The 27831-nt window shown below is 45.8% G+C and overlaps 2 protein-coding genes across 4 annotated transcripts in view; one reads left to right on the forward strand and one right to left on the reverse strand.

The window, feature by feature from the left end:
• Positions 1–26022, forward strand: Usp22 (ubiquitin specific peptidase 22; the record flags this gene model as incomplete). Its single annotated transcript, XM_015503483.2, has 12 exons — positions 1–229; positions 9963–10076; positions 10485–10586; positions 11235–11404; positions 13641–13788; positions 16272–16377; positions 17731–17889; positions 19106–19232; positions 19996–20087; positions 21457–21519; positions 21969–22118; positions 22970–26022. Coding segments are annotated over 12 exons (1503 nt in total), but the record flags the coding sequence as incomplete, so codon positions are not given.
• The window catches only part of Tnfrsf13b (TNF receptor superfamily member 13B), a 36534-nt gene continuing 34290 nt past the window's right edge, over positions 25588–27831 (reverse strand). Inside the window, exon 8 of one of the 3 annotated variants that reach the window (XR_007344724.1) lies at positions 25588–26353. The gene's annotated coding sequence lies outside the window, so the exon portion shown is untranslated. Of the gene's footprint in view, positions 27521–27831 lie in introns of all 3 variants that reach the window. The other 2 variants (XR_007344725.1, XR_007344722.1) reach the window with 2 other exon arrangements.

Raw genomic sequence — 27831 nt, forward strand, 5'->3', positions numbered from 1 at the left:
TTTCTTCCAGGATGGCTTGGCTTGGCTTCGGCATTTCCCTTTTACCTCTCCTGTTGCTTCCTGCACTACTTACTGATTCTCTTCTCTGAATTTCAGGCAAAGTCCTGCGTCTGCCATGTCTGTGGCGTCCACCTGAACCGTCTCCACTCCTGCCTCTACTGCGTCTTCTTTGGCTGTTTCAATAAGAAACACATCCACGAACACGCCAAGTCCAAGCGGCACAACCTGGGTAAGGCGCCCTCCTGAGGCGGGAACGGGCATCACCCAGCTCTCTGTCCTGTAAATTTTGTGATTGCCTCCATGTGAAACATTACAGGGGAAGTGAAGGGTATAAACTGAGCTCAGATGGATGATGTGCCCAGTTTGCCTGAAGGCTTATTAAGTTGTTTTAACACTTTATGTGACTTTAAATGATAAATGGCAGCTACTGTTTGTGTTTGGCTAACTTTCTTTGAAACTTTGATGTGTATTCTTCAGTGCTTTCCCTATGAATGAATATCAGATCTTCATTTTTCCCTTTGAAATATATAGTAGGAACCAAAGTAGGCAAGTTCATGAAAAGACAAGTTCAACATTGTGTGGCATCAAGATAAATTTCTTTCATATGCTTAAAAATTCAAACTCCTTGGGCTGGGGCTGTAGCTCAGTGGTAGAGTGCTTGCCTATTATGCGTGAGGCCCTGGGTTCAATCCTCAGCACCACATAAAAATAAACAAAATAAAGGCATCTGTCCATCTATAACTAAAAAAATTTTTTAAAAATTCAAACTCCTACATTCTGAAGTTACTTAAACTGTTTTACTCTTGGTTTTATTTAGTTATTCGGCTCTGGAGAATGGAACCCAGAGGTGCTTTACCAATGAGTCACATCCCCAGTGCTTTTTATTTTTTGAGTCAGGGTTTCACTAAGTTGTTTAGAGCCTCAATTAGTTGCTGAGACTGGCCTTGAACTTGGCAGTCCTCCTGCCCCAGTCTCCCAAATCATTGGAATTACTGTTGTCATTAAATATTTCTTTCTTTCCTGCAAAGTAGCACCTTCAGTTAAATGCTTGTGAGGTCTTGAGACTCTCCTTTACAAGATCATTTTCAGAGGGTCCAAGCTAGAGAAACTCTTTTGGAAAACGCTTCATGTGGACCTAGCAAAAGATGTTTTTCTGCTTCTTTTCCTAAAAATCTGTAATCTCACGCTCTCTGGAAAACATTAGCCTAAACATCCTAATCACAAACAACATGATGCAGGTTTGTCACGTTGCTGCACAGACTCCCTGTAGGCAGTGTACACGGGAAGCCTGAGCCCCGTATTTTGGTTAAGACTAAAGTAGACACATGTCTTCTGTAGTCTCCTTGAAAGAGCAAGTAGACTGACAGCAGAACAGGCATCTGGGTTGTGTGATGTGTTTATGAGCCAGCTGCTGTGTTGTGGGGGCACGGAGGCTGTCACCTCAGCATGCTGCTGGGTGCAGCAGCACTTTTGTTGTAAAGGAAACGTTTCTTAATTTCTGTTTGACATGGACTAGTTCATATTAAAGCAAATACAAAAATTCACCAAATAAAACTCCATTATCCGCAGGGCACGGTGACTCTCACCTGTGATCTCCGTGCCCCGAGAGACTGAGGCGGGAGGACTGCAAGTTGGTGGCCAGCCTTGGCCACTTAGCATTAACATCGAGTGGCATCAAGATGAATTTACCTTTTATATGCTTAAAAAATAAAAAGGGCTGGGATGGAGCTCAGTGGCAAAGTGCCCCTGGGTTCAATCTCCATCACCCTTCAGCCATTTGTCATGTGTCTTTGTAATTCACCTTAAGTTTTGTGAGGGGCCATTTATTTATTTATTTTTGAGGTAGGAGAAATTATAGTAACTCAGTCATCTCCAGTGGACCTGATTTCCATCTAATAGCAGTGGTCTGTAAAAAGACTGCTTGGAATTGGGGGCTTCAGTTGTAACAGTGAGCTAACTGGCCTATCAGGGAGGAAAGCCAATGGTGCATAGGGCTCTGGTCAGCTACAAACCCAAAGGGGGCCCCACAGTCAGTAATGACTTTTTGTATTGGATGGGTGAGGGAAGGGATGCTGATGAGGTCAGTGTGGCTGTAATAGACATCTGTGATATCTACTTTTAATAGTACAAATGATGTGTTCCTGCTGTAATTGAATCTCAGATCAGTTTAGAACCAGATAATGGTATGGTTAAAAGAATATGGAATGTTGGAAATATATTTTTACTTAAAAATTTTCTGGAGAATCTTATTAACCCAACATGATCTGTAAAAATCACTTTGTAAATGTGATGTTAATTCATTTTAGCAACCTGAGTGATAAATTTTGCCCTTACTTCAACTAGAATGAGTAAGCTTTTATAAATGTTGCTTTAGGAAACAAAACCATGGAATGGGAGAAAGATGTGGCCCTCTGGTGTGTGTTTTGTGTTTTGTTTACGACATGATGCATGAATAGGCTACTTCCAATGCCCATATCTTTTTTTGTTTTTGTGTTTGTTTTTAGTTTATTTTATTCACTTATTTTTATGTGGTGCTGAGGATTGAACCCAGTGCTTCACACATGCCAGGCAAGCACTCTGCCGCTGAGCTATAACTGCAGCCCAAGTACCCACATCTTTGATTCTGCTCCTGCGTCCACCTGCAGTCTTGTAATTGTGTCATAATAAATTTCTCTCCATCTGAGAACCTCGTCAGTCTCCTCTTTTTTTTTTTTTTTTTGGTAGAAGAAAATAATTATTGGTTCTGAAACCTATTTTTTCAGTCACTTTCAGTATCAATTTCTATGTGAAGAAGAAAAATCTCACTACTTTGGATTTAAATTTTGATAAGTCAGAGCTCAAAAATCTGACAAGTACATTTTTTTCTTTTGTTGTTTGTGCTTTCAGTGTTATGTTCAAGAAATCATTGTCAAATCCAAAGTCATGAAGGTTCCCCCTGCCTTTTTTTTCCCTTAAGTTATGATTTAAATTTTATACTTCATGGTCTTTGATCCATTTTCACTTAATTTTTATATATGGTGTTAGCTAAAGTTTTGCTCTTCTTGCATGTTAGGGACACAGATTTTCTAGCATCATTTATTGAAAAGACTTTCCCCAGAAGGATCTTGATACCCTATTGAAAAATCACTTAACTGTACACAAGTGATTATATTTCTGGGTGCTCTGTTCCATTGGTCTGTATGTCTGTCTTTAATCAATGCCACACAATTGATTATTGTAGCTTTGTATAGTAAATTTTGAAATCAATAAATGTATCCTCCAACTTTGTTCTTCTGTTTTAATATTGTTTAGCTGTTTGGGGTCGTTTGAGGTTCCACATGAGTTTTAGATGGATTGTTTCTTTCTACAAAAATATCTTTGGGTTTGTAGTAGAGGTTGCATTGAATCTGTAGACTACTGGGTGGAATTGTCTTTTTTTCCTCTTTTTATTGTTGAGATGCTATCACTGCATCATCCAGGCTGGCCTTGAACTCCTGATGTCAAGCAATCCTCGTGCCTCAGCCTTGTAGTTGACACTATAGGCAGGTGACTAGTATTGTCATCTTAACATTAGGTCTTCCAGCCCATGAACATTCCATGTTTCATTTATTTGTCTTAACTTTTAGCAATATTTTGTGGGTTTTAGTGTATGATAAAACTTGATTGAGTGTATTCTTGAGCTATTTTATTAGCTTTAATACTATTGTAAGTGAAATTATTTTCTTAATTTCCTCTTTGGTTTGCTCATTGTTATTACATAGAAATAAAACTGGTTTTTGTGTGTTGGTTTTTGTAACCTGCAGTTTTGCTGAATTATTAGCTTTTTGTTTTTTTTAAATATTAGTTATAGATGAACACAGTATCTTTATTTATTTTTATGTGGTGCTGAGGATTGAACTCAGTGCCTCACGTATGCAAGGCAAGCACTTTACCACTAAGCCCCAGCCCCAGCCCCTGAATTATTAGTTTTTATGGATTATTTCTTTGGGAAGGGGTAGACTCTTTAAGGTTTTCTGCATAAAATATTGTGTCATCTGGAAACAGATACTACTTTCTTTCCAATCTGAGTGCTTTTTCTTTTCATTCCTTGCCTGATTGCTTTGGCTAGACCTTGCAGTGTTGTGTTGAATAGCAATAGTATAAAAGGTATTCTTGTCTTTTTCCTGGTCTTGGAGAAAAGCTTCAGGTTGTCACCACTGTCATTTCAGCTGTGTGTTCATGTGTCCTTTGTCATATTAAGGAACTGGCCTTCTCCTCCTAGTTAACTCATTGGTTTTATCTTGGAAGGGTATTGAATTTTGTCAGGTGCCTTTTTTGCATCAGTCTCTGATTATGGGGCAAGGGCTTAATGAATGCTTAATGGTTGCAGTTTTTGTTTGAGGTAATGAAAAAGGTTTGAAATATGTAGAGTAATAATAGGTTTACAACATTATGATCATAATTAATGTCACTGAATTGCACACTTCAAGAGGGTTAAAATGACAAATTTTGTATATATTTACCACAATTTAAAAAATGCTAACATACAAGAAAGTTATTGATATGCCCCTCCATATCCCTAGATCCCACATGAGCAGATTCAGCCAGCTGTTGATTGAAAATATTTTTGAAATATTATGTCATTGCTGACATCACTCCATAGTTGAACCTATGATGATTTTGTCTGTCCTGAGCATATACAGACTTTTTTCTTGTCATTATTCCTGAAACAATACAGTGTAACAACCATTTACATAGTATTTACATTGAATTGGGTGTGATTTAAGTAATCTAGAGATAACTTTAAGTAAATGGGAGGGTATGTGTAGGTATATGCAAATGCCACACCCTTTTATGTAAGGAACTTGAGCACCCAGGGTTTTGGTATCCACAGGGGATTCTGGAATCAATTCTCTGTGGATATAGGTGCACTTTGAATGGATTCTATGGTATATAAATGATATTTCACTAAAAAAGGAATAGGCCATGTGACCAAATTCCCACAGGCCTGAGGGGCTGAAAATTGTGCAAATGATAGGAAATTGAAGGCTTTTTGATTTCTGATTTGGTACTGGGGATTGAACTCAGAGATTCTTTACTACTGAGTTACATCCCCAGTCCTTTTTATTTTGCTAAGTTGCCAAGGCTGGCCTTGAACCCATGATCCTTCAACCTCAGCCTCCTGAGTCTCTGGGATTACAGGCATACCCAGTGGAAGATGGAAGGCTTTAATTCAGAACTTTTTAGTATTTGAAAATGAGTGCTATTTTCTCCCAAAGATTATTCTTATAGTGTAACATGATCAAAAAGCTATGGAGCATATTAAAAGGTTATGTAAGGGTCCGGCGAATGTCGGAGGAAGAGACCACCAAGAGACCGACTCATGCAACCGCAAAAGGGGGTTTATTGAAGAATCCAGCGCACTGGGGCTCCGTGCTCACTCAACAAGGGAGAGCGGCCCAGAGCCCCGAGCAGGGGTTGAGCAGTGCTTAAGTACACTTTTTGGGGAGGACGGGGGCTTTGCATACATCAGAGCAAATCATCATGAGGCGCGGGAAAATCAAACAACAATTCTTAAACATGATTAGTACATTCATTGGCGGGAACAGGTCGGGCGGGAGTGATAGGTCAATCCTAAGAAGGGGGGTACATTCAAACTGATTGGTTTGGGCCCTGAGATGCCTACGTGCCAAGCTGCACAGGGTCCTAGGTTATTAAACAACTAGATGGTCAGGGGGAATATTTACTGGGCAGTCCCGGGAATTGTCCTAACAGCTACAGGAATTTCAGGTTTTGGGTGTAGCATAGGAACTTAACAATACCTGGTCCTTGACATTTTAACTCAGGCTTTGCAGCTTAGAAACTTTACAATACCCGTTTTTTTTACACTTTAACTTCAATTTCTTTTACTCTTACAGTTGAAAGACAGTTGCTGGATGAAATGTGCTTTTACTTGTGTGCCTCATTGAGTTCAGACAGTTCAGTGACCAGGTACAAATTTGAGCCCAGTGTTCTGTCACCTTACAGGGTTAGCAACATTATTGCCTGTCCACAGATGGATCCTTAGGTTGAAGCAGACCCTGTGCTGTGCCGGTGCCTTGCTGGGAAAAAATAGATGCCCTGCTGAGCCAATGGTAACATGGGCTGAGTAAGGAGGATGAAGGAACTTGTTCAGGTTACAGGACTGAGATAGCGCAGTGCCAGCATTGGAGTCCTGACTTGCCAGACTGCAAAGCCTGTATGCTTTCTTTAGCAAAAACTTCCTTGTCCCCTCCTGCCCTACTCTTTCCTTTCCCTTCTCCCTGGCTAAAGGGGGAAACCTGTTTGGTGTGCTTGTGATGCCTAGATTATTGTCCTCCTCAGATGGCCGCACATGAGAGAACTAGTGGGGTTGGTTGCTGTTCCTTGAGAGATGGCCTGGAGCATGGGAACTCCTGCAGGAGTTCAGGGACAGAGGAGGGGACACTCAGAACACTACCTCCTGTCCATTATACTCTCTCACCTCCAATTCCCGCAGCGTCTCATCTGCTGTCTTGAGGATTTGACTGTTCAGAATATTTCTTGTAAATGGAATCATAAGTATGTGACCTTTCGTATCTGACTTCTGTTTCCAGTGTATTTTCAGAACTCATCCAAGTTGTAGTATGTGTTGGTATTTCACTCCTTTGTATAGCTGAGTAATACTCCATTGTGTATATGCCACATTTCTCCATTTATCTGTTGATGGACATTTGGATCGTTCTCACCTTTGGGCTCCTATTGAATAAATACTGCCACGAACGTATGTGTAATTGTAGGTGAACATATGTTTTCATTTTTCTTTGATATAAACCTAGAAATGCAACAGCTGAGTCATTTGTTAATTTTATGTTTTGACTTTTGCTAAACTACCAAACTTTTCTGTGGTGTCTGCATCATTTTATCCTCCCACAAGCAATGTATGAGGGTTCTAGTTTCCCTGCCTCCTCACCAGCCGACACAATGTATGAGCATCTAGTTTCTCTGCATCCTCACCAGCCAACACTTTCACCCTTTTCTTTTTAAAAATAGCTTTCAGAGTGGATATGAAGTCATATCTCCGTGACTTTGATTAACATTTTCTTTTCTTTTTTCTTTTTCTTTTGCAGTACTGGGGACTGAACCCAGGGGCCTGGGCTTGCAAGGCAAGCATTCTTCCCCAGCCTCAAGATTTTTTTAGCACCTTAATTTCATTTATTTATTTATTTTTGGTGCTGAGGATCAAACCCAGTGCGTCGCACATGCAAGGCAATTGCTCTACCACTGAGCCCCAGCCCCTGCCCCCAGTTTGCATTTTCTTAATCACCAATGTTGATGAACATTTTTTTATGCACCTTTTGGGTCATTTTTGTATATTTGAAGAAATACCAGTTTGAGTCCATTTGCCCATATTCTAATGGGATTCTTTTTGTTCCTAATATTATGATGTGTGTAACTTTCTATTCTGGATGGATGTATGATTCACAAGTATTTTCTCCCATTTTTTACGTTGTCTTTTTCACTTTCTTGGTGATGGTTTTTGATTTAAAGTTAACTTTTTTTTTTTTGCTTGCTTCTAGAGAGTGAACCCACTAAGCCACATTCCCCTCCCCTCCTTTTACATTTTATTTAGAAACAAGGTCTCAATGAGTTGCTTAGGGCCTCACTAAGTTGCTGAGGCTGGCTTTGAACTTATTGCCTTAGCCTCCTGAGCCACTGGGATTACAGGTGTATGACACCGTGCCTGGCAAAGTTTTAATCTTGATGAAGTCAATCTTTCCTATTTTTTCTTTCTTTTTTTGGTTGGGGAGGGTGTTACTGGAACTGAACCTGTACTGGAGATTGAATTCCGGGGGTGCTTGGCCACTGAGCTACATTCCCATCCCTTTTTGTTTTTTAATTTGAGACAGGGTCTTGCTATATAGCTTAAGGCCTCACTAAGTTAATAAGACTGGTCTCTAACTTGTGGTCCTCCTGCTTCAGCCTCCAAAATTGCTGGGATTATAGATATGCACCCCTGCGCCTGGCACCTAGCTGACTTTATTTGACTTTAAGACATGGTCTCACTAAGCTGTTGAGGCTGGCCTCAGTGGAACCTGCTTCAGCACTCCTAGTGGTTGGGATTCCAGGTGTGCACCACCATGCCTGGCTATCCATTTTTCTTCCGTTTTTGCTCATATTTTGCTGTCAAATCTAAGAATCCATGGCCAAATCCCAGGCCATAAAGATTCATCCCTGTGCTGTCTCCTGAGAGTTTTGTCTCATGTTTAGGTCTGTGGTCCATTTTGAGTTGATATTTGCATGTGGTGTACGGTAGGGATCCAGCCTCATTTGTGTGTGGACACCACACTGTCCTGGCACCATTTTCTCAAGAGACTCTGTTCTTACCTCAGATGGTAAGAATAGAGTCTCTTGAGATTGACCAGAGTATTAATCTGAGTCATGGTAACTTAAGACATTGAAGAAAGTTGGCCTTTCCTCCGGGTTCTGCATCCATGGATTTCACCAATTGCAATAGAAAATATTTGGGGTCAGGGAGGAGATTGTGCTTGTACTAAACACATACAGACTCCCCCCTATTCTTAACAGTACAACCTAACAGTCGTTTACCTAGCATTACGTGGTGTTAGGTGTTATACGTAATGTAATGATGGTTTGGGGTACACAGGAGGATATGTGTAGGTTATATGTAAACACTGTACTCTATACATAAGGCACCTGAGCACCTGCAGATTTTAATATCCAGGGGTGTCTTGTAACTAATCTCCCACAGATGCTGACGGATCAGTGTATCACAAAATCTTTGTTTTATTAAGAGACATTAGTATTTATCATGTGATGTACTTAAGTTATATGTCCTGATTTAATAATCACACAAACCTAAGAGATGTGCTGCTGTACTGTCACCATTTTACCAAAGAGGAAACTGAGGCTCAAAGAAGTGGAGTAATTTATGAAAGGTGCATAACTGGTAGTTGGCAGAGCGAGGATTAATCCAAGTTGTTCTAAATCTGTGCTTTTTATCCTCCTACCTTGTCCCATACATCTGATGGTGCTTGATGCACACCCATTTTTTTTTTTTTTTAGAGAGAGTGAGAGAGAATTTTTTAAATATTTATTTTTTAGTTTTCGGCAGACACAACATCTTTGTTTGTATGTGGTGCTGAGGATCGAACCCGGGCTGCACGCATGCCAGGCGAGCGCGCTACTGCTTGAGCCACATCCCCAGCCCCTACACCCATTTTTTTTTTAATTTTATTTTTTACTTCTAACTGGACACCATACCTTTATTTCAATTTTTTAATTTTATGTGGTGCTGAGGATCGAACCCAGGGTCTTGCACGTGCAAGGCGAGTGCTCTACTGCTGAGCCACAACCCCAGCCCACCCCCCTTTTTAATTGTTGAATTCAGAAAGTATATTTCAGGTGCCCAAAGGACTTTGTCCATAGAATAAAGTAATTAAGAGCCCAGGTATTGGTCCTGTTTTCCAGATGGCGCAGTTGAGAAAGCATAAAAGATCCATGTCCAGGTGGGCGGGAGGCAGCTCTGGCTGAGAAGTCAGAGTTGTCTGATTAGAAACTCTCCCCTCTGTTCTTAGAAAAAGAGCAGTTAATAGCCTTTATCTGTGAAGTAACAGCACACATCGCTTGCTTTCTTTTTCATCATAGCACCAGGAATTCTCAGTGTAGTAAAGCATTTTTACCCTGTCAGGTGGCCAGGAATCCTTATGAATCTAAAATACTAGTTTTAAATGTCACACTTTGTCTAAGAAACTCGACTTGTATGCCTGAGTCCTGAAGCATTGCCTTCCATGTTAAATTGAATTTCCTTGGGCTGGGGTTGTGGCTCAGTGGCAGAGCACTTGCCTCGCACATGTGAGGCACTGGGTTCAATCCCAAGCACCACATAAAAATAAATAAACAAAATAAAGATATTGTTTTCTATCTATCACTAAAAAATTTGAAAAAAAAAATTGAATTTCCTTGTCTCCCTTCTTTCTCTGCAGCCATCGATCTCACGTATGGAGGTATCTATTGCTTCTTGTGTCAGGACTACATCTACGACAGAGACATGGAAATAATTGCCAAAGAGGAACAGCGGAAGGCTTGGAAGATGCAAGGTTGGGTTCTGCCTGAATTTACCTACTTGCTTTGTCTCTTAACCCTGTGGTCTCCTCAGGTCCGTCAAGGGCAAAACTTGGTCATAGAGAATACCCAGGACTGAGTGAAACGGATGCTGCAGTCTCTGTACTCAGGGACTGGAGGCATTTGAAAAAGGAATCATCTTGTATTCATGTTGGGGGTGGCTTTAATGGGCAGTTTTGCAGGAAATGTGGTGTATTCATAGACCCCCATCAAAGGCGAGCCGGTCACCCATCTGTGTGGTAGGGTGTTAGAAAACCCTGATATCAGGGCTGCCGCTCTTTCAAATACAGCCTGATAACAAGTATAGAACCCCACAACTTTTGTTTATAAACACACTTGAAAATTGAGCGAACAGCACTTGGAACTGTCTTTCATCTCCTTAGGTGCTGGAGAGAAGTTTTCAACTTGGGAACCAACCAAACGGGAGCTGGAACTGCTGAAACACAATCCTAAAAGGAGGAAGATCACCTCTAACTGCACCATAGGTGGGTAGAGGGCATCTTGCAGAGCAGTCTGTTTCCACTCCTAGGCTCATAATGCAGCAGGAGTCTGTTTAATTCCTGCTTAACTGCATGTCATTGGTTGGCCTGCTCAGCATCCAGGTCACAAGCACCCTGCTCTCTACAGGGATTGCCATGGGCTTGGGGTGCAGAGGAATGAGTGGAGATGGTTCCTGCCCTGTGACCTTTAGAGTTTGCATGTCTTAAGGAACCCAAGTGTTTTTTGGCCAGGTTAATCTTCAGTGATAGAAGTGATGTGGCTATGCGAGGGTGTTTGGTAAGTATTGTAAGAAGTGAGAAATGCATTTTAGAACATTTTAAAAGCAATTTGTTTTGTTGGAGGCTCTTTTCCAACCTGTATTTTTATCGAAAACACAATTGGGCAGTGGTTTTAAAAACATAACGGCCAAAGAGAAAGAAGGGATGTTGGTAGTGGATATTCCTCAACACAGTTCATATAAAAATGGTCTAAAAATTAGGAAAGTATTACATTTCTTCTTGCTCTTTTCTTCTTGAGTGAACTAATAAAGGAAGGTGATCATGCAGACCAAAAGGAAGCCCCTAGCACGTGGCAGTACACTACCCGTAGTTCAGTGCACAAGTAACTCCCGATGTCTCTGGTTTCATTCTCAGGTCTGCGGGGGCTGATCAACCTTGGGAACACGTGCTTCATGAACTGCATCGTCCAGGCTCTGACCCACACACCACTCCTGCGCGACTTCTTCCTGTCTGACAGACACCGGTGTGAGATGCAGAGCCCCAGCTCCTGTCTGGTCTGTGAGATGTCCTCACTCTTCCAGGAGGTGAGTGCTACCAACTGTGCTGTGGAATATTTTACAACTGCTTTCTTTTGCCTTAAAAAAAGGATTGGCCATGATAAATTTCCAGAACTTTATGTAGTGAATAAATTTTTGATATGTGCTTTAACTATGGAAGACAGTTTTTCCAAAAGAGATTGTTAGATGAGAGGCTGTGGGCATGGCCTTTGGAGACACACTGCTGACCCAGGATGAGAAAAGGAGCCCTTGCAAGGGTTGTGGCAGAGTCAGCTGGTGGAACACATTCATCTCTGTAAACACTGGCAGTTCACTCTTAAATCCTGTTGTCGGCCACACTGGATCTCGGGAAGGCCAGTAGATGTGCTGGCCTCTTTCCTGTTTCATTCTCGAGGGAAGTGGGTCTCCTCTGTTGCTCTCACTGCCAGGCGTGCTTCATCAGAGGCCTCTTCTCTTGTGAGCCTCTGCCCTGCGTGGGTGGCTCTGTTCCCTTGATCTGACTGTGGCTGCACTCAGTGTGTCCATCCATGTCTGTGTCTGACTAGAGAGAGGGTGCAGGATGGAACTCTGGACACAGGGTCCAGACACGTCTGGGCTGAGGCCTCAGGACCTACCAGCTTAGTGCTTCCGACTGGGTTCTTAGAGCTCAGGTCACTCATTTACTCCAGTGTAAAAATGGGGATGCTGCCTGCCCTATAGGCCTCTAGGAAGACCAGTCGGCAGGCCCAGCCTCCCCTGCTTTTATCAGTCATCTTGCTATTTTGTCAGAACGTGGCCATACCCACTGGCTCACGTACTGTTGGTGGCTGCTTGGGCCACAGCCTCAGAGTTGAGTAGTTGGATAGAGACCATGTGGCCTGTAGCTGAAGTTACTCTCTTTTGGGCTTTTTTCAGAAACAGTTTGCCAGTCTCTATCCTAGCAGAAGTCATTTTTCCTATCCAGGTCTAACTAGGCTTGACCCTGCTTAGTTTTTGAGATTGGGCAAGATCAGCGCATTCAGAGTGGTATAGCCATAGACCTAGCCTAACCCATTTCTGACTCCTACAACGTACTGGTAACTGTGGGGATTGTATTACTGAACAGACTGAAATTGTTGGAGACCAGAATACCTGAAATGATTGGGACGCAAAGTGTGTCAGGTCTCAGGGTGTTTTGTATTGTATTTGATAGACCTTACTAATTGATCATCACTAACAGAAATCCAAAATGCTCCAAAATACACCATGCACTCTCAAGGTTTGGGTTACAAAGCCTTCTGGATTTCAGATTTTCAGTTTTAGGGATGCTAACCCAGTATTAGCATCTCTTTCTTATAGTGGCTGTCCACCTCTCAGCGTCTTACAAGTGTAAGACTTGAAGCCTGTGGAGGAGTTGAGCATCTTGTTTCCTTGTCCACTTTACGTTGCTGCTAGGTGAACAACTGCCATTTACTGTCAAGCAAAGGAATCTCATGAGTGTGTGAATTCTTCTAAATCCAAAAGAACAAAGCTAACTTTGAGATTCTTGATTTACTTATTTTTTTGTGGTGCTGGGGGTGGAACCCAGTGCCCTGTGCATGCTAGGCAAGCATTACCACTGAACTCCACCCCCAGCCTATCATTAATAATGGTATGTTGGTTACCGTGTCATTTTGTTCAGAATTATGAATCTATTCTATTCTAAATAAAGTTCATGTTAGGTCAGATGGTAAGATCTGAAATGTTCATGTCAGTGGGGACCCTGACCTGAGGTTTGCCTGGTGCTTTGTATGAGGTGACATTGGGCATATTAAGTCCTCTTTTTTTTTTTGGACTGGTGATTGAACCCAAGAGTGCTTTACCACTGAGTTATATCCCCAGCCCTTTTTATTTTTTTTATTTTGAGAAAAGGCCTTGCTAAGTTGCTTAGGGTCTCTCTAAGTTGCTGAGGCTGGCCTCAGAGTTGCAATCCTCCTGCCTCAGCTTCCCAAGTCATGGGGATTATAGGTGTGTGTCCTGTCCTCAAGAGGTCAAGGTATTTTTATTTTCATTTGCTTTCATTAGCAAGTTACAATTCATCATGTGGGTTTATCTTTAAAAATTAGGTGGTGGGAGGGAGAAAATCCTATGCAGACTCCAAAAGCCCAGAAAGTCCAAATAAAAATAAAATTCAGCTTTAAAGAAAGAGAGATGGTTTTGTCAAACCAGACAGTGCCCTTCCTGGACAGCTGTTCAGCACTTCCATGGTGTCACATGCTCAGGTCCAGTGTGCTCCCACAGTCCCCCTTTTCTTCTCCCTGAGCAGTTCTACTCTGGGCACCGGTCCCCTCACATCCCCTACAAGCTGCTGCACCTGGTGTGGACCCACGCACGCCACCTGGCCGGCTACGAGCAGCAGGACGCGCACGAGTTCCTCATCGCGGCCCTGGACGTCCTTCACCGGCACTGCAAAGGTGGGCCGCTCTGCCCCCTCTGTCCTGGCGCCTTCCTCAGGTTATGACGGGGGTTTCCCTCTGAAAGGGAGCAAAGAGGGGAAGTGTGCATGCACGTCCAAAACTGGGGGACATTGCCGAGAACCCCCACTATTGTTGCATAGACCGTATATGATCATATTTTCCTAAGGAGGTTCCTTATAGTTTATTTTTAAGAGGAGAAAGTAGTTTCACGTGTCCTTTGGCAGCCGCATGGTAGGGATCCCCTGTGACCCATCATCGCCAACAGTGAAAGCTCGGAGGCCTCGGCGTGTTGTGGCTGCTCTGTGGCTCCTCTGAGTTGTCATGTCTGAGGCTTCTGAATGTGACTAATGGTCAGAACTATCCTCCCTTGGGGAGACCACAAACGATTGCTGCTCTGAAATAGAGCACTGGGATCAGGGGACCAAGCCTGTTCACCTGCTGGTGCGTCCCTGGTTTTGATTGCAGTCCTCTTTTGATTCTGATCAAAGGCTTTTTATTTTAAGCTCTTTCTTGGGATTTTAATGGAACATGGCTTCTTCCTTAACGTAGTCCCACAGCCTGCCTGGGAGCACGGTCCCCCTTCGCGGGTTCTTGGATATGGGTGGGATTTGATGGTTGAGGTGGGGAGGAGGCACGGTGTCTCCTAGGGTAGGAAGTTGAGATTCAGGTGGAGTGGTGGGTAGCTCGAAGCATGATTGGGTCCCTTCCTTTTTTTCCTCGTGGAGTTCCTGGTTCTGGTAGAGTTCCCAGTTCCAAGGGCTTGCAGGTTGCCATGAAGCTTGGACGTGGGTTGTTGGCTTCTTACATTGCTGGTGTCTAGTTCAGTAGGTCTGAGGGAGGGTGATGCTGTGGCTGCAGGTTCAGATCTCACCTCTGAAGGCACTGCTGCAGTAAGAAGAGACCTGGTTCCCATCGGGTTCCCTGGGATCTGGGCTAGTTCAGCTAAATGTAGGTGGTACCTGCCCAGCTCATTTTCTCTTGAATTGGTATCTTTTAAAGAACAAAGCAGCTGGCTTTCCTAGTGCCGTTCAGTCTTTTGAGGCTATGCTCAGGATGGTGGCCCTTGCACCAGTGCCCTGTAGAGCCTATGGCACCAGCTCAGAGCCCCAATGCTTGACATGAGATGGCTTGTTTGAATCAGCTCTCATGCTTTGGGTTCTGTTTTGTTGGTACTTAAAATTTTTTTCCTCTTAAAACATATGTGCTTTTAATACTTGCCCTGAGAACCAAATGAAAGTTGCTGAATAGCTTAGATTATATTGGATTTTCTTGAATGATGTGTGTCATACATACAGAAAGAGCCACCATGAAAGATTATTAAATTAAAGATTATTACTATAAGCATCTTATGAAGGTAATTAAGACCCTCCATAAGCAGGAGAAATCTGTACTGAAAATTGTTTGAAAATGCATTGCTGTTAAAATGTTTGTAGAACAAAAAACCGTGAAACGACTGTTGCCCGCTCCTGGAAAGAAATGTCAGCTCTTTTCATTAAAAACAAAGTCATGGACTCGGGGTGTGGCTCGTGTGTAGTGCTTGCCTGACAAGCGCAAAGCTCTGGGTTCCATCCCCAGCACTGCAAAACAAACAAACCAAAAAAATGCAGTTATCAGAGACTTGGCACAGGTTGTGGGTCCTGGATGCGCTTGGTTGTGTTGTTCATGAGTTGTCAGCTCTGGGGCATCTTCAGCTCATCTTTCATTACATCTTCCTGTACGCACTTTCCATACCTTGTAACATTCTGCCTTGTGAATTCGAGGTTCTTTTGGGCAGTGTTTTCCTCTAATCTTAAATCTGGATGATTGCTCTCAAAAGAGTGGACATTCTTCATTCTGTAATAATTCTGTTTTTTTGATACATAATGTATATGTAAATGGCTACATCATCATCCCCCTTTTAGCTGAATGAAGTTACAATGTATATTTTAAATATATATTGTACTCTGCTCTTGAAGTTGTATATCTGCTTATCTAAGTAGAGTGTGGATGGAACCCAGGGAGGACCTGGGAGTCAGGAAGTGTGGAGCTGATGAGGAACGGTGGGTTGGGGCTGCTGCAACACATCTTGAGGGAGGCACGGTCTGGTTGAGGGAGGAGAAAGGTGTTTCTCTGGTATGTCTGGTCCAGATCATTATTATTGGGCTTTCTCTCTGGGAAAATATTTATTCAGTTATTCTGCATATGAAAAACAGAATCGATAATCCTACCAAGCTGTTAGGTGTTAGGACACTTCATTGCCAAGACAGATGCTAAGGAGAGAACAAAGAGTATTAGCATCTAGGTGCTTGGATCTCTCATGAGATTAAAACCATGATGTGCCCCTTTGTCAAGTCTCCGTTGGAATCACAGGTGTCTTTACCCACCTTTTAAAGTGTCAGTATCCTGGTTTCCTCCTTCCTTCTCTGGGTGGGTGAGGGAACGTGCTGTCTGCTGTCCTGGAGGTGCACAGATGTGATGACAAAGCTGTGCTCTGTCCCCAGGTGATGACAATGGGAAGAAGGCCAACAACCCCAATCACTGCAACTGCATCATCGACCAGATCTTCACAGGCGGGCTGCAGTCTGATGTCACGTGCCAGGTCTGCCAGTAAGTGCAGCCCTCAGCCAGACACAATCCGCTGCAGCATCAGGACCTGGGTGGGCCACACCGACATCTTAGCACAAGCCCCAGTCAGCAGAACTGTTGTGCTGGGGAGTTTTTTAAGTGAACCCTTAATGCTAAAGTGGAATCAGCATCACTTGTTACACTGAGTCCTGAAGTGTAAGGGAGAAACCTGTCAGGCCAGGGTCCTCATGAACATGTGGCCCTCAGTGTTGGGGTTTTCTTCGTGTTCAATCCAGCAGGGTGTTCTTGGGAGTTATCCTTCACATTTCTTTGACATCTGAAACCAAATAAAACAGCTGCCTTTAGGAAGGGCTCGCTCACCTCTGGCAGACTCTTGACATCTGTAATCTTGGTGGGTTATCTAATTATTCCATCACGGTTCCTGTTTCCATCTGCTCCCGGGTGGTGACTTTCATTCTTGCCAGGTGCAGTCACCACTTAGCACTTCAGGCCTCAGAACATGGACAAGCATCACTTGGCAGTGAAATCAGAGGACCTTGCATTCCCCCTCAGTGCACATGCATGTTTTTATTCCAGTTTAGTTTTTTAAAGCCCTGGTCACAATCTACTAAGGTTGTTGAGAGCCCACAGTGGATTGTCACCCACAGTCCATATGGGGTCCTGGAAAAAGGTCCCTGCTGCTTGATGTTGCAGATACAGTTTTCTTTTACGTAGCAGAGGTTGTTTGGGCCTTGGCTGTGAGCATTGTAGAGTTTCTCACAGACCCTTACCTACCAAGTTCTGTTAGCAAGGGGTTGTTTCAGATTTATATTCTGTTTAAATATCTTGGGCAAATATCCCACTCTGAAGAGTTTCCCTTTTTTAATACTGTGAATTAAATCTCCAAGGAGGAGCTGGCCTTGCCAAATCCAGTGATTTACATTCTGCAGAGTCTGCTCAGCTTGGTCAGTGTACATTCAGTGTGATGTGGGGTGGGGGGATCTCTGTGATCCCCCTGGGCAGCAATAACCAGTTTCTGGGTATTGGTGCTACTCCAGTTCCCACATGCAGCTGAGGTATACCTAGGGATTCAGAGCCTCTGAACCTAGGGCTTGGGAAATTTACTCTTCTTAAAATCCCTAAATGAAGGTGGTGCTCTCCCAAATTTTGACATTAAGGGGCAGCCCTTGCATTACTGGATTTATATTCATCCTTACCTTGGGCCACCCAGGACACACAGGTTCAAGTACTCCTGCTTGAGCACCCACCCTCAGGCGTTCTTGGAACAAAAGGGCTGTGTTGGTATGTCCCCAAAGAAAGCACAGAAGCTGCCTAAGGCTGGCACAGAAGCGGCGATGGCCCTCAGCCCTCATGACGTGTTTCCACTTTCTGCAGTGGCGTCTCCACCACCATAGACCCCTTCTGGGACATCAGCTTGGATCTGCCTGGCTCCTCCACCCCGTTCTGGCCCCTGAGCCCAGGCAGCGAGGGCAGTGTGGTGAATGGGGAGAGCCACTCGTCGGGTACCACAACACTTACCGACTGCCTGCGGAGGTAAGGCAACCATGACATTTGGGCGGGGAAAACCTTGTCTCCCGTGTTTAGAAGTGGTAGCTGGTCAGGAGAAAGCTGTAAATTCAGGGCCAGACCAGGGTAGCATTTTTTCTCTGCTGCCCAGAGTATAGAATAGAGAGAATGTGCGTTACCCTACAGATGGCTGCAGGTGCCCAGGAGCTCACACTGGTTGGCTCTTTTCAAATTTTTTAGTATTTCTGTCTTCTGCTTTGCAAGACTGCATGTCTGTATCACAGATCACCGACTTTCTCCTACTTCACCCCACTCGGTGAGTAGACTGTGTCACAGACCACCGACCTTTTCCCACTCACCCCAACCCAGTGAGTGAGCTGAGAGCAAAGAGCAGAACGTGATGCTCCCCACCTTTTGTGGCAGGCAACCTGCACCACAGTGTGGACTAAACACTGGTCCTACTTCCCACGTGTGTGGCCTGTCCTGCAAGTGGCTAGAACATCTGTGGTGTTTTGCACTTAACAGCCATTTTGAAGTTGTCCCTTCACTACTTCATTGGTTTAGACAGGTGATAAGACTTAGGATGCTCTTCAGAGGCTCTGCAGAGTTCCCTGTAAGGGAAGTATTCCTTAGAAGAGGGACAAGGTTTTATGATTTATCTTGCTGCATGTTTAAATTTTTTTAACTACATTGACTTTGTTGGATTGATAGGTCCAGATAGTAAATAGGGTATCAGATTGTGGAAAACAAACAACCAACCAAAAACATTTTCTAAGAGTCTTTATAATTTAACATAGTCATAAATTTCAGTAATATAAAAGTTTGGAGAAAAGATTATGGGAAAAAAAGTTTCATGTTTTTTTCATTGTGAAAATTATAAACCGTAACTGTGAATTACTTCTCCTCAGATGGACATTTTATGCTTTAAATTTTTCTGTGGCAAGTCTTAACAGAAGTGATAAAATATTCTTTTGTTCTTCCTTTTCTATCCCTCTTCTTTCCCTCCTTTTTTCCTTAAAAACTCCCCTTCTGCCCCTATACTGGGGATTGAACTCAGGGCCTTGCACGTGCTAGTAGGCAGGTGCTCTACCACTGAGCTACATACCCAGCTCTTTTTATTTTGAGACAGGAAGATGCCCAGGCTGGCTTGAACTTGATCCTCCTGCCTCAGCCTCTTGAGTTGCCGGGATTCCCGGTGTGCACCACCATGCCCAGCTAAAAACCTTTAAAAAATGTCTTGTAGATTTACCAGACCGGAGCACTTGGGAAGCAGTGCCAAGATCAAATGCAGTGGGTGCCATAGCTACCAGGAGTCCACCAAGCAGCTCACTATGAAGAAGCTGCCCATTGTGGCCTGCTTTCATCTCAAAGTGAGTTTTCCAGAAAACAGCCCAGTGGCAGCTTGAGGGCATTTTATAACTGGCCAGTCAGTAGGCATGCCAAAGGAGCAAGAGGGTGCGAGGCCTAATCCTGTGCTACCCTCTGTTGCACAGATTTGTGATGGTAACAGAAAGCAAGTGACTCTAGATAGGATGTGAGCAACTTGCAGTGTGTGTGTGTGTGTGTGTGTGTGTAGAAGTTTTATTACTTCCCAAATTCTCCCATCTCTCTCCCCTAGTTTGTTTTACTTAAAGCAATTATGATCTAGTCCAGGGTTGGCAGGCTTTTTCTGGAAAGGGCCAGAAATCAATATTTGGGACACTATATCAGATTTTGATGTTGCATATTCTTATTTCAACACACCTTCAAAATGCTAAAAGAAAGGTGCTAGCTCTGCAGCTGGATTTGGGTGCCCACATATAGTCCTAGAAATGCCTTTCATTTGATGGAGGGGACTGTTCATTTTTGTTGCTACAGGTTAGGATATTTGTCTTGTTTTCTGCACTTTGCTGTGTTTGTCATGAGGCCACTTTCTTGTACCCCTGGTGTTTATCATGGAGCATGATCATCAAGGCTTGACTTGAACTTCATACATCAGATCTGTGTGGGTCAGCGTTGGGTTGTTGAATCTAACTGTAAGCACTAGATGTGACCCAAAGGCAATTCAGAAAGTAAAAGGGGACTCCCTGACAGCCCACGGGCCGCTGTCACTTAGTCTCCTTGCTGTTCCCTCTCCCTCCTCCATTTCTGTAGCGATTTGAGCACTCGGCCAAGCTGAGGCGGAAGATCACCACGTACGTGTCCTTCCCCCTGGAGCTGGACATGACACCCTTCATGGCCTCCAGGTAGGAGTCTCTGCGTCCTGTTGGGGTGGTTGTGCAGCATCCGCTTTCCAGGGTGAGGCATTTGTCACAAGTAATAAGAAGCTTACTTTTCATAAATGTAATTACTTATCCTGATCCTACCCAAGATCCACTTAAATGAGTTGTTTTTCCTTGGATAGTTTGTTTTGAATTTTTCTCTAGCAAGTCTTTATCAGCTTTCAAACTTGGAAATTCATCGAGGTGAGATATGAGGAGAAGGAACAGATTTTGAAGTGCTGTTAAACAGCTGAATTTTTTGATTGTGGATTCTGTTTTCTTTATTTTCAGATGTTTATATTATAGAACACTTAAAATTTAACCTTTAGATAAACCAAGCTGCTTACTGATGTATTTGTTTTCATCCACAGACTTGGTGGCTTGCAGTGACAGTGATTTATTTTCTCATAGTTCTAGAGGCCAGAGATCAGGGGGTTGGAGAGGGCCCACTTTTGAAAATCTGGCAGCGTCTGTTCCTCACCTTTTCTAGCTTCTGGTGGCTCCAGATCCTCTTGTGGCCACACCACTACCGGTTCCCTGGCCTTGGGGTCTACCCCTGAGTCTGATTTTCCTCGGATTCTCTCTCATAAAGACACTGGTCATTAGAGTTAGGGCCCACCCAGATAATCTAGGCTCAGCGTCCTTATTCACAAAGACCTTTATTTATAAACAAGGTCACACTCACAGGTTGTGAGGATTGGGAGGTGAACATTACTTTTTTAGGGTCTATAGTTCAGCTCATTGCACCATCTCAAGCAAATTTTTGTGGTTAGGTATCAACATCTTCCCGTGTCCTTTCTTTTGGTGGCCCTGTCACCGTGGTCCACAGGTTTCCATCCCAAATAAAATGAGATTCTCAGAATGACAGCTCTGCATTGTCAGCCCACCCTGGGAAAACGAGTCAGCATGACCTTGATTTCCCGTGTCGGGGAGGTGACACAGTGGTTGCTGCTTTTACCTGGGTCTCAGAGATCTCATTGCCTTCTGTTAGCCTTTGGTGGGTGAATGCCTTAAACAGAACTCGGGCCTTTTCGTTTCCAGGAGGCCCCCTCCCATTTTACCAAGGTTCTGGTGGAGGGGTAAGCAGTCTTTGATCTTTCTGAGGAAGCTGGTGATGGTCTAACTTACACTCCACCCGTGGGAGGATGGCTCGTCACAGACTCCTGGGGGCAGCAAAGGCCTGGGGGAATCTACTCGAGAGAGTGGGCCCTGCTCCCCACTGCAGCATGGACAGTCTCTGTTTAAAGCCTGTGACGTGCCCCCTCTCGCAGCGTTTGTGGAACCCTTCTCAGTGTTGGTGATTGTCAGAGCCTCCTGTCTCTTTGATGCTGAGTCTTGCTGCTCTTTGTTACAGTAAAGAAAGCAGGATGAACGGGCAGTACCAGCAGCCCACCGACAGCCTCAGCAATGACAACAAGTACGCGGTGGCTTGTGGGGATGTCCCAGGCGGGGTTGGCAGGGTGGGCACATGGGGAGCAGCACCAGCAGAAGTCCCTTTTCCTGTGGCCTCTGAATTGCTTCCTTGCTTGCTTCCCGTTACCTCTATTAGCAAAGGCTGTTTCCCGTGGGGGGCTGCCCCTGCCCAAGCTTCTGACTTCCTTCAGGCCTAAGGGGCTCTGTTCTGCCTGCCATTAGTACTGTAGAAAGGTGGCACAGGTAGAGTGGGTACCGCTGCCTCCACCACTGATCCCCACTTCTGCTGAGTGTGGCTCTGGGGATTTGCTGCACCCCAGTGAGAGCTGGGAGGGCTAGAAGACAGGCCCAGCTCCCTCCTGCTGCCGCTGGTGTTGTTAGGTCAGGTCAGTGGCCTTCTGGCCTGCCTGGGCTGGGAGTGCCCTCAGTCTTCCCCACTCCTCCTCCTACCAGGTACTCCCTGTTTGCTGTCGTTAACCACCAAGGGACCTTGGAGAGTGGCCACTACACCAGCTTCATCCGTCAGCACAAAGATCAGTGGTTCAAGTGTGATGATGCTATCATCACCAAGGCCAGCATCAAGGATGTGCTGGACAGCGAAGGGTACGTGGCTCCTGTGGGGGCTGGAGGAGGCCTCATGGTTGCAGCCGTATCCCATTCTGCCCCCTTGTCATTTGGGTCCAAAGCCACGTCTCTTTCTAGTGCCTCATGAGTGACTCTTGATGTTCACATTATTTCCTGAAATAATGAGAGCTTGTTCCAGGTAGGACACCACCTAGATGGGCGGTGGGAGAGGAGAATGTGTCACGTAACTCCCAGAGCACCCACGCTGTGATCCAGGACCATCAGTTCTTCATCAGTTCCTCTCTTCTCTCCTGGATTTGTTCCTTTGGGCACAGAAAACTTTTGCCCCTTCAGGGACTGAGGGGACCCCTCTCATTTACCTTGAGCTACCCTAGGTCCTTATTCCTGAATGGACAGCAGGATTCCTGGCCCAGGGGTGAGGCCAGTCTAGCTGCCAGGAAGTCCTTTGGGGATGAACATGGACTCAGAGCATCCGGGTAGCCCCCGCAGAGGTTTTCAGAGAAGGTCTGTGTGTTGTTGAAGTGCAACCTTGAGAGCATTGCAGGAGTCGGCTACCCCTGTCGTGGTGGTCATAGTGAGCAGTAGGCCCACCGTGAGGGCAGTGTCCTTCAGGGACAGAAGAGGCAGTGCCAGAGGACTGCAGGAGTTGGATGAGCTGTGGTAACTTCCTGGCAGGCAGCGGGTGGTTAGGCCACTTTGATGGGGACAGGGCAGTTCAGCAGGGGGACTCTTGTCCCTGAGGACTCAAAAACCAGAACCAACCAAGAAGTCAGACGCAGGCCACATGCACACGTGCTTGCTTGGCGTGGGCTGTTGGATTTGAATGTCTTCGGAACTGGCATAAAGCCAGTATTCCTCTGCCTCCTCAGATACCTGCTGTTCTACCACAAACAGTTCCTGGAATACGAGTAGCCTCATCCACAGCTGGTCAGAGAAAAGGAGGGCGAGGAGTTGGCAAGCCTCACCAGAAGACCCCCAGCTTCCCCGACATCGCACCACCACGGCACCCCTCCTGTATAGATGAGCCTGCACACGTGATCCTTCTGCACCCGGGAGTCAGGTGTCAGAGTGGACGTGAACTGCCCTCCTGAGCATACGTCAGGACGCGTGCCCTGGATGGGAAAGGAGCCGAGGGAATCTGTCACTGGCGTCTCTCCTGTGCTCCTCAAAACTGGGAGATCTGGGGTTGGGGCATCCTCATGGCATGAAACTGCCTCTGCCTGGTGCTTCCTTTTGTCCTACCATGCACACAGTTTAAAAAGGTGCCTACCTGATGAAAATAATGGGTCCATCGCGTGTAGACCAAGGTGGAGGCAAGGGCAGAGGCCTGGGGCGGCGGCGGGCTGAGTGTGGGCTGGGAGCCCCATCCTCCCACTGTCTCCTGCAGCTGGAAGGCTGCCCCAGAGCCCAGGGCCTGGGGGCGCTGGTGCAGGTTCCAAGCACGTCTGCTCTGCAGGTAATTTAGTGTCAACTGCATGTGGAAGCATCAGCCCAGATGTTCTCTCAGTTTTCTAGAAATAGACATTTTCTTATCCCCTTTCCCTTTTCTCTTTTTCCACGATGGTGAATTTCATAAATGTAATAATAGTAAAGTGAATGACTATCGAGTTTATAATGAAATCTAGATCATTTCTTTATTCTCAAGAGTGAGTCTTGCTTTTTAATTGGTGCTGTTTCTGCTGTGCCCTTTCCCTCCCCGCCTGGCCGCTCTCCCCCTTCCGTGGTTCGCAGCAGGCAGAGGCGGCGGAGGAGGACGGGGGACGGGGCTGCAGCTCAGATCTAGTGTCTTGATTTTGGAGTAAACGGAGCGTTGTCCCGTGGTTCCATGGTCCCTTTCCCCCATTTTCCTCCTGATCTTTGGTCCTGCTGCCTGTGCAGGGCTGCGTGGTGGCTGGTGTGTTGGATCTGAAGCTGAGTGACCCTGCTGGAGGCCATGTGCCTCTCTGCACTTGCTGTGACTTCAGTTGGAGCAGGAATGAAATGCTTTTGTGATGAGGTTGTTTCGGAGCTGGTTGAGGAAGTTCCTTGTAAGATATCTTGCATGTATCTAGCTATTCAAACCCAAACTTAGATTGTTAGTCCATTTTTGAGAAATTACAACCTGGGGACCTGGGGACGGAAGCGTTGTTTGGATCTAGTTTGTGAATGGCCATCTCTCCGGCTCTGCCTGCCCGGGAGCGCTGTCTGCATGGACTGCAGGATCCTGGTGTTGGGGAGAAGGAAATGAGCAGTCTCAGGGCTAGGTAGAGTTTTCTCATAAAGAGCCGGCAGGTGAGAATCTGAGGCTTTGTGGGCTATAGGGTCTCTGCTATAGGTAATATGTGAACAGTGAGTTTGGCTGTGTTCCAGTAGTCCTTTATTTATGGGCCCTGAAATTTGAATTTTGTATAATTTACATGTGTCAAGAAAATAAATTTTTTTTAACTATTTGAAAATAAGAAAATTTCTCATAGTTGACAGGCCACACAAAGGCAGGCAGGGGACCTGAGCTGAGAAGCTGCTGCTTACTCAGAACCCAAGAAACCCAAACACCTGCCACGGGGTCGGCAGGTATGGCGAAGCCTCGCTGGTGCGGTTTGTGAACACTTCCCAGTTCATCTCTGTTGTGTTTCTGTGTTCAAAGAATATAAACTAAAGCATGTTTTTTAAATAAGCATTATTGGAAAGCATGGACGGGCCCCGATTGTCAGGCACAGCCCCAGGCGGCCTGTCTGTGTACTGTGCTGTGAAGATCTTCTCGGGAACAGATTTTTGTCTTTTAATCAGGAACAAATCTTTTGGAAAGGAGGCGGAACTGAAGGCAGCCTGCAGGCGTCTAAACGGGGAGCCTCAGCACCCTGACTTGCGGGGTGTCCAGACGCAAGTGTGAAGCCAGCAGGTGAGCTAGCTGGGCTTTCTGGCCTGTGGCTGGGCTGGGCCTGCGTCCTCCGTTGCCACACCCCTCCTGTCTCAGCTTGTGCCACTGCACTGGGACTGTAGAATGGGGAGAAAGATGGAGCTGTGCTCCTTTTTATAGGCACCATTTGAGACGTCCATATTCAGGTGGATTCTCTCCTTTACTGAGGCTTTGGCACTCTAAGCACTTAGCTCTGTCCAGCTGGGAGGCCCCTGGACACTCAGCTCGTGTTGGGCCTTGCCCTCGGCCAGGACCCTCAGCACTGGGTCCGTGTTTCTGCTCATGTGACTTGACTTTGTGAGGAGCAGCATATAGGGATCCCTTCTTTTAGCTCCCCGTCTGGCTCGTCGGTCAGGAGAATGGTTTTACCATTTCCCAGTTAACCACCCTGTGTAGGAAGGTGTTCAGATTGTCCCAAAGTGTGTCTTACCGTGGAGGGACTCGTTGGGTGACAACCCGATGCACGTTCATGACCCGTGTGCTAGGAAGAGTCTGCACCTCTGAGATGCTGGCTGTCATTTAGTGCTTCATGGTGAGACAGGTGGACTCGCCCTCTTCAGAAATCTGGAGGCAATGTTTTTGAGCTGTGTGGAGTGCTGGGGGCCTGGGTGGCCTGAGGGTGGTGTGGACAGCGTCCCTGTGCCTGGGACTCCTCAGCCAGGCAGCAGCCGGGGGCCGGGCCCGGGCTCTGCTCCCCTGGACCCCAGGATGGCCCCTGCGTGTCCCTGTTAGCAGCATCCCTGAGACATACCCGAGTGCTCTTGTGTTTTGGCTTGGTGTGTATGCTTTCACTTGTGTAAAATCGCAGTTCTTTTGACAATTCAAAGTGACTCGTTTCATTTACTATAACTTTAAAAACAAAAATTGTAAGAAAAAATTCCAATGATTGTGCTGTGTTTGGAGATTTTATTACCAAGATGTTTACACCTGCCCTTTCCCTGTCGTTTTGAGGGGCTGTTTGGCGCTCTGCTCCCTGATGGCTTGTAGTCTTTCCTATGTCATAATAAAGCTACGTTTTATTCTGCAGTCTGGCCCGTTCTTTCCTTGCTGATACAGGGTGGCCGGAAGTGTGAGCCTCGAGTGCGAGCAGCAGCTGGAGAAGTGGCCTGGCCCCGTAGTCGTGCTAGGCCTGGGACCCTGTGCACCCTTCCTTGGCCCACTGCTGTTTGACCTTGTTTCTCCTTGTGTGGACAGGAAGAGGACGTGGAGGGTTCAGGACAGCCCCATGCCTTCAGACTGGCGTGCATGAGAGTCACCTGGGGACCCTCAGGGGCAGGAATCGTGCCCGGGTGGGATCAGCTGGCCTGGCTGTGGCACAGGAGGTGCATTGGCAGCAAGCTTCCCAATGATGAGAAAGCTGCGGATGTAAGCAGAGGAGAAATACAGCCATGGCTTTGTGTCTGCTCAGATTTTTTTTTTTTTCTTTTTCTTTTTTTTGCAGTGCTGGGGATGAAACCCGAGACCCTGTGCATGATAAGCCAGCATTCTACCACTGAGCCACACCGCCAGCCCACCTGGGTGTATTAAGAGACAGTTCCACATTCATACCTTGATTCTCAGACCTGTGTGCTGGCTGGCTGTGTCGGGGGGTTGGGGTGGGTCATATAATAGTTAAAGCACCGTATTTCCCCTGTCACAGCCCCATCCCTTCACCATTACCAAGTTCTCCATAAACCCAGCGACTTCCAGGTGGTGTGTTAGAGCAGGTAAGTCCCACAGATGAGTGCCTGTTCCTGCAGGTCCTCTGCTGTGGATCGGGCTTTGACCAGAGCAGTCACTGGTGGGGGCCTGAGACAGGGTAGAGATACCAATGGGCAGGGCAGGCGAATTTGTACCTAGACATGGCTGTCCTCTAGTGAAGGCAAACAGCCCTTTCATGTTGAAAGAGACCTGGTTAAGCCTTCCTGGGAAATGACGCTGGGCCCAGAATTGGCCAGAGTCTGTCTGGGGCAGATGAGGAGCTTTGGGAGTGCCACCTGGTGGGCCTTGGTGAGGGAGGGCGTATGATGTCGATCCTGTTGGGCCTTATTGCTGTGCAGTGGCCATGTTCACAGGCCCCCTGAGCAAGTGAAGGGCTAAGAGAAGTAGGCCACATGCATAGGCATGCCATTTAAGTGTCCCTTGTGGGAATTCTCTGTGCTCCCACCGAAGAGGACAAAGGGAGCATGAATATAGACATCTTCATAGTATCTGCCTATGTTGAGAGGTCTGTCCATCACAAGGATGATGGGTGCTGCAGCCCACTTGCTGATTCCTGACATTTAGTGCTTTGGGATCCCAGCCAAGGAAGTGACAGTTGAGCTGGTGGGGGGTTGGTAGTTCCACACAGGACAGCATAAGCAAAAGTCCTGGGGCCGCAGAGGTCCTGGTGAGTGCTGAGGCCCAAGAGGCTGGGGAGATGAAAGACCACACTGAACCTTCACAGACTCCACCCTCAGCCACCTCAGGCCAATGGGGGTGCAGGTCAGATCACTTCCTACAGTTCAAGGACTGCCAGACTAGTTGAACTGTGTTCTAGGCACCCCTGAGGAGTTAAACCAGTGAGAGAGGGTTACGAAGGTATCATACGAATGTCAACCTGCAAAGGAACATTCTCCGGAGAGCTGTGGGCCCCATCCTTTTCACTGATGCACTGAGGGTGAAAGGACCAGGCACAGAGTTGCATCCTGCATCGGGTAGACTCTGGGGTCCAATTTCAGCCAGAGTGAACCTGAAGCCCCAATCTGGATCAATGGCTGCCTTCAAGTGTGCACACACACCCCTGAAATCACACCCATTTTACTCCAGGACCTGGGAACTCATCTGAGACAATATCCATGCAACAAATTCCCCAAG

The sequence above is a fragment of the Marmota marmota genome, unplaced genomic scaffold, assembly GCF_001458135.2.
Source record: "Marmota marmota marmota unplaced genomic scaffold, marMar, whole genome shotgun sequence".
NCBI classification, from domain to species: Eukaryota; Metazoa; Chordata; class Mammalia; order Rodentia; family Sciuridae; genus Marmota; species Marmota marmota.